The following is a 6,947-nucleotide window of genomic DNA, read 5'->3' as shown; positions in this document are numbered from 1 at the left end:
GGGCGGGAAACACTTTGGCGTATCTTTTCGTTTATGTGTGGGTGCGCCGGCCGCGCCCTGCGCCTGAGCAGCAGGCAGTTCTTGACGACACCGCCGCCCCGAGTCCCCATGCCCAGGATGTAAGTGGGCGAGGGGGGGGGGGGGGGGGTCACAAAGAAACAGGAAGGGAGCACAAACACGGCAGCCGAAAAGAGGATTCCATCACTGCGCCCGTTGCAAGGGCCCGCCAAGTCGCCGTCCCGAGAGAGCGAGAAACAGGGACAGAGACAGAGGGAGAGACCCCTGCGCTCTGCAATAATAACAGCGGCGGCCCCCCCCCCCCCCCCAGCCGGGGCACATATTCATCCCCGAAGAGCAGTCTCAGGCGCGCAGTGCGCCAGGCGCTTCGCAAGGTCCTGCACTCGAGCGCCGTGCATGCCCGCGCCTCGGGGGCGGGCCGTCAGGCCGCGACAAGGCCGGCCCGGGACCAGGACCCGCCCGGGGCCACAGGCGCATCCCTTTCGCCCACTCACAACCCACCCCCCGCCCCCCGCCCCCCGCCCCCGCCCCCGGTGGGCGGGATGTTTTCTCGAAACCGCGCCCCACAGGGTGCCAACTGATCCTTGCCACCGGCGCGGCGAGCCCGGCTCCAGCGCTCCCAATGTCTTGCAACTGGGGCCACATTCTCCCGCCCCCTGCCCCCACTCTCCCCGCTCACAGACACCGGCATAAACACGTTCACAGACACCAGCATAAACACGTTCACAGACACCGGCACAAGCACGGGCACAGGCACAAGCACGGAAATCTATGCACCAACATGCGAAAAGTGGCTGCCCGCCCTCGCGCGTGCCCGCTTCTCCCCTGCCTACTCACAAGCAGTGTACGGGGGGGGGGGGGATGCCACCAGGCAAACGTACTTGAGCTCCCGTGCGAGGCCGAGCACCCACAAAAAAGTACATGCTGGTCGGGCCCAGCGCAGGAAGAAAGGCACTGTCAGTCACCGGCCCTGGGTCTTCTGGCCCCTCGACATTCCACGAGGCAACAACCCACTCCTAATGTAAATACAAAAAATCGGTGCACACGGAGGCCGCGCGCGCGCCAGAGTCAGACCAAGCGATGCCGTGCGCTTGTCCGAAGAAACGGCCGCCCCTCACTTGCCCCCGCGGGGGGGGGAGGGGGGGATGCCCCGCGCCACCAGCGATCAGAGCCCGCTGTCCGGCTGGCATCCCTTCCGCAACTTCCGGTATATTACGCCTGTGAACTGCCGCGCCCTGTGGAGCGGTCTGTGTGCCCCCCCCCCCCCCCCCCCCCCCCCCCGGCGCCCGGAAACGCCCGCACGCGCGCGGGCACGCGGGCACGAGGGCACGAGAGACAAACAAAGGGGGCCGAGCCCCGGGGCAGGCCTTCCGAGGATGAGGAGGGTAGACTGACGTGTTGAGGCTGGCTCTTTTCCTTTTCTTGCCCCCAGCCTCAGTCAGCCCATGTGGCTCATGGCTCGCTGTCTGCGGCGACAGCAAGACCCCCCCCCCCCCCCCCCCGGACCCCGGCCCCGGCCCCGGCCCCGGGCCCGCGCTTGTCCCCCGCCCCCCGGGAAAAGGGGCCGAACGAACACACAACAGCAGCACTGCTCCGAGGGTTCAGCCGCTCCATGCTACTCTGTCAGAACAGGACGGCCAGGCGCGCCGGCCCCTGGCCTCCGGCCCGGCTGGACCGGGGTCAACCCGCATGAGCATGCACGGTCGGGGTCCCCTTCTTCGTTCGGTTAAGAGGGTGTAGCTGATCCTGATTAAGCCGCCACCAACGCTGGCCGTGTGTCGCCCAGTCTCACGACTTGAGTCCAGCCGATGAGTATGCCCGAAAGCGCGGGACACGCCTCGCGCAGCCACCTCGCCCTCCGTCCCCCCTCAGCGCCAATTTGGCCTCACAAGAGATGGGCGACAGATGCCACAGGTGCCGTCCAGGTGTGCCTCATCTTCGCTGGCTGTGTCTTTGTGAAGGCACACCGAGGGGGAGGCTCTGAGGGTATGCCCTGGCACTGGCCCCAGGGGGGGGGGGGGGAGGCAAAATGGCATCGAGAATACTGGATTGTGCATTGTGTGCGATGCACCGCGCAAGGGAAGAGGGAAAAGAGGGAGGCAGCGCCGGTGGTCGAACGTGTCTAGACAGAGCGACGATACGTGTCTGATGATCACCTCGCTCGCAAAGGAGGACATATGGATGAGAGGAGAGAGAGAGAGAGAGAGAGAGAGAGGGATGGAGGGAGGGGGAGAACCACCCCGATACGCGTTACGGGCCGGCGTGCTGCCATCGGAGGGGGGGTGGAGAGGTAGAAAGGGGGAGGGAAGAAGGCCCAGGAGAGGCAGGCGGAGAGGTGATGAAGATCCAAGAAGGAGAGGAAGCTCTTGCTTTCCCCTTGGCGATCTCCGGCGCTGTACACCATCTCATCTACGAGCGACAGGGATGCACAGGGGGGCGGAGGTCCCCGCTGTCGCCATCTGGCCAGGGACCGGCAAATCGGGCGGTGGCTGGGAGGGGAGGGAGGGGGTTGGAGGAAGACGCATCCACATGCGCGGCACGCATTCGCACACATCCATGTATGCAAACACACGCATGTACACACACGACACGCCGAAGGCATATTCGCAATGGCGTGCGTGCGCGTGCGCGTGCGCGTGCGCGGGGGGGGCAATTCCTCAATAGAAAACACCCAGGGGAAGCCCACACACCGCCTCCGGGCCAGGCCTCTGCACAAAAACTGGCGGCAAGACCTCACTGCCACGGAGGGGGCGAGAGTGGATGGGGGGGGGGAAGGACAAGGACGCGCACCTCGGCGACCGGCGTCCGAGGGGGGGGAGGGGGGGGGGGTACCACGAGCACGCACGTGCAGCAGTGGAGGGGGAGAGGGAGGGGGAAAGGCCGGAGCTCGGGGAAATGGCGAGCGAAGGCAACCGGGGAACAGCGACAACGGTGCGGCCGCCTCCCGCCTATTGCGATGGCGAGGTGCTGCCGGAACCGGCGTCTTCCGGGATCGAGGCCACCGGCGTCGGGACATAGTGTCGCCCAGCCGCTGGGGAGGGTGGAATGGCGATGCCGCCAGTTCCCGGGACCCCGGCGAGGGCGCCATCCACTCCCGGGCCATAGCCGGCCACTTGAACGGAAATGGTTCCGGCCGCGGCGCGGGAGTAGTGGCCGACAGCCGCGGCGGCCGCCGTGGCCGTCGGCACCGAGAAACGCCGTAACCCGACGAAAGACTCCCCGCCCCCGAGGCCCGGGGAGGCCGCCAGGGCATTCGCGGCAAAGGGCATGCCACTGCCGCGGCTGGACCCGCGCGATGTGCCAGCCAGCCCGGCCCCAGCCACCGGGGTCGTGCCGCCGGCGCTGCTCACCCCGGAGCCCGGGCAGGAATCCTCCTCCGAGAGGGACTCCAATCGCGAGAGGGACAACGAAGCGGAAAGCAGGCCACCGGGCCCGCCGCCAGCACCGCCCGAGGCATCGATCAGCGGCCCGCCGCCGACCCCACCCCCGGGCGAGGGGGCTGCCGGGCCCACAGCAGTCAGACCTCCAGGACCAACCAGGGACATGGACATCGGGCTGGGTGACCGGCGCATGGCCCCGGCAGGACCGCCTCCGGGCCCGACCACGCCGCCGCCCGGGCCCCCGGCACCAGATGCCCCGTTCAATGACGTGAAGGACCCCCCGAGGATGGAACTATAGCCGGAAGTGAAGAAGGCATTAGGCGGGCCGGCCATTTGGGAGCCACCACCACCGCCGCCGCCGCTGCCACTGCCGCTGCCGCCGCTGCTGCCGCCGCCGCCGCCGTTGCCGCCGCCGCCGCCGCTGCCGCCGCCACCAGGGCCACCCGGTGCGCCGGCACCCGGACCAGAGCCACCCGGCACTACTCCTGTCAGGCTCGCGGGCCCGAAGCCCCCGGGTCCGTAGGCCGGCGCCGAGCGTTCCAAATGCACCGGCAGACTCCGGCGCCGGCGCGGCATCATCGGCGGCATGCCGGGATGTGGCGCCGGCCAGCCACCAAGCAAGTTGCCCACCCCTGCGGGCAGTGGAGACAGACCGGACCCCGGGCCGGTCGCCGTGGCGTTCACATTGCCGGTCGCCGGCAAGGGCGACACCGGGGGCAGGGGCGACACGCTGAGCAATGCGCTCGGGCCAACCGGGGGAGCCCCTGTGCCACTTGGGCCAAGTAGAACCGGCCCCGGGGGAGCTGGCCCGGCAGTCGGGCCGGCTGGCCCAGCCGGCCCGAAGCGCGGCCGGCTACTGTTGGAGAAGCGTCGCCCCCCGGTTGCCATGCCCGATGGGCCGACCGGCTGCGACGGCTGTGGTTGCGACTGCGACTGCGGCTGCGGCGCCGGCATGAGCAGGGCCCCGGGGGTGGCGCCGGCCAGGCCCCCACCGCCGCCGCCGCCGCCGCCGCCGCCGCCGCCGCCGCCGCTCGGGCTGCCCGTTGCCCCGGGGCTTGACCCACCACTGACCGGTGACCGGGGGGATGGCATGCTCCCGGCGTGGGCCAAGCCACTGGCTGGCATGGCACAGCCCGGCAGGTTGCTGTCCGCCACCAGGGGCACCCCCGGAGAGGAGGGGAAAGGAGGCACCAGGCGCTGGCCGGGCCCCTCAGAGGGCTGCCTCGAGCCGGGCCCCAGACCCATGACCAGGCCGGGCGCCTGGCCGGTGGCGGCCATCGGCGGGGCGGCCGCCCCTGCCGGGACCCCGGGCGGGAGCAAGCGCCCCGCCGGTGGCGGAGCCGCTGCCATGGCCACAGCCGCCGCCCGTTCAAGGTGCCCAGCACGCAGGAGGAAGAAGAGGGCCGTCAGGGGGGTGCACTCGTGCGCGCGGATGGACTTCACCAGGGCCTGGGTTTGGAAGTTTAGCAGCTGACTGAGCGACAGCAGCAGGCCGCGCTCCAATTCCGGCAGCTGCTCCAGAAGCGCCTGCGGGCAGTCGGACCCTCCGCCGGAGGGGGAGGAGCTGCTGCCCGGGTGGGCGCCGCTGCCGGCCGCCGCCGCGGCCGCCAGCTCCGAAAAGAAAGTCCCAACCGGCGAACCGAGAGGCAAGGACGGGGCCGGGCCACCGGCTGCCGGCCGGGCTTCGGCCGGGGCGGCATTTGCCCCGGCAAAGGCCGGGGACGCCGGCGGCGGGGACTCCAGCTGCCCGGGGGTCGTGGCCGGCGGTGTGGCGGCCGGCGTGACCGGCGAAGCACCGGGAAGCGGGATGGGCGGGAGCGCGGCTCCCGGGCGCACTTCGGCCGGCCCCGGCTCCGCCCGGAACATGCTGTCTATCGGCGAGGTGATGAGCGACAGGAAGTCGGCATCCGCCAGCGGCATGCGAATCAGATCGAAGCTGACCAGCGGCGGTCGCGAGCCCGACCCGGGGACATGCCCCGGGGAGGCGATGGCAGGGTCGGCCCCCGCCGGACAGCCGCCCCCAGGCACCGGGCCGCCGTCGCCGCCGCCGCCGCCGCCGCCACCACCACCACCACCGCCACCACCGGTCGAGGGGGACACCGGGCTCTCGGGCTCGGGCTCGGATTCCGACGCCAGGCAAGACTCGGAGCCGAGCGGCGGCGATGGCTGGCCGCCGGTGGTGATGGTGATCGGGTCCCGCTGGGCGGGCGACTCGGTGGCCGTGGGGCTGGTGCTGGCGGGGCCACCAAATTCCGCCGACATGACGGGGCTGAAGCCGGCCGCCACCACGTCTGGCCGGTGGCAATCCTCGCCACCCGGGGGCCCGGGCGCCCCCGGGACCCCGGGCACAGGTGCCGGCCCCCCCGCCGGCCCGGCTCGCATGGTGTCGCAGGACCCGGTGAAGCAGGAGCACGGGGTGTCGGTGAAGTTCCCCGGGCGGCGGCGCTCCAGTGACAGCCAGGGATGCTCGAGGATGTCCCGCAGGGAGAGGCGCTGGGCCGGGTTCCGCACCAGGATCCGCTGGATCAGGTCCTGGGCCAGGCGCGACACCGGCGGCGGATGGCTCGGATACTGGGTATAGGGCTTGGCAGGGGGCGGGTGCGTTTGTGATGGCGACTGCGAGGACAGGGCCGGGGGCTGGTCGATTGTCTCGGCCACGGTGTCCGACGGGGGGGGGCTTTGGCCGGGCGGGGTTGGCCCCGGCCGGCCGGCGATGGTCGCTGCCTCGGCGGCTGCTGCGGCCGTGGCCGTGTCCGCGTCGAAGGTGAAGTCCACCCGCGCGATGCGGTCCCGAATCATGGCCTCGGTTGTGTAGTAGTCGCTGAAGGGCAGGCGCCCATGGAGCGCCGCAAACAGGATGACCCCCAGAGACCAGACATCCGCATACTGGCCGCAATACTTCTCCCGAGCGACGACCTCTGTGTAATTTGTCGGGGGCGGGGGAGGGCATTAGCATCGGGCTGTGGTGGGGCAAGTGCATGCAATATGTGCGTGCATGTGCATGTGTGTGTGGGGGGGGGGGGTGCACGCCCGGACACGCACCCGGGGCTACGTAGGCAATGCTGCCGCAGTAGGTGTCCAGCAGCTGGCCTGGCTCGACAACCTTGGTGAAGCCGAAGTCCACCAGCTTCAGATCGTTATGCTCGTCCAGGAGCAGGTTTTCCGGCTTCAAGTCCCGATGCACCACGCCTCGATGGTGGCAATGCGCCACGGCGGACACCAGCTGCGCAAACAGGTACCGGGCCTCGCACTCGTGCAACCGGCCCCGGACCACAAGGTAATCGAAGAGCTCCCCGGCCGGGACATGCTCCATGACCAGGTAGATGCGCTTCTCACTGGACAGAACCTCCAGGAGCTGGACCACGTGCGGATGCCGCAGGGACCGCCACACGGCGATCTCCTGCTCCAGCAGCCGGCCATGCGTCTTATCTAGCACCTTGACCGCGACACTGTGGCCGGTGAGCTGGTGGACCGCCCGACGGACGAGGCCATAGGAGCCTGCATGGCGAAGAGGTGAGTATGACTGCGGGAGCGGGGGGGGGGGGGGGG

At 70.3% G+C, this 6,947-nt stretch overlaps 1 protein-coding gene across 1 annotated transcript in view; it reads right to left on the bottom strand.

The window, feature by feature from the left end:
- Positions 1-2,966: 2,966 nt before the first annotated feature.
- The window catches only part of H696_03499 (CAMK/CAMKL/MARK protein kinase), a gene marked incomplete at its 3' end in the record, with an annotated part of 4,561 nt that continues 580 nt past the window's right edge, over positions 2,967-6,947 (bottom strand). Inside the window, exons 3-4 of the mRNA XM_009497364.1 lie at positions 6,441-6,896; positions 2,967-6,316 (exon numbers count right to left, since the gene is read on the bottom strand). Coding sequence (XP_009495639.1) covers positions 2,967-6,316; positions 6,441-6,896 — 3,806 coding nt within the window. The remainder of the gene's footprint in view (positions 6,317-6,440; positions 6,897-6,947) is intronic.

Source organism: Fonticula alba, assembly GCF_000388065.1.
Source record: "Fonticula alba strain ATCC 38817 unplaced genomic scaffold supercont2.5, whole genome shotgun sequence".
Lineage (NCBI taxonomy): Eukaryota > Rotosphaerida > Fonticulaceae > Fonticula > Fonticula alba.
Note: the sequence above shows the minus strand (reverse complement) of the source record. Positions and strands in the feature narration are given on the sequence as shown.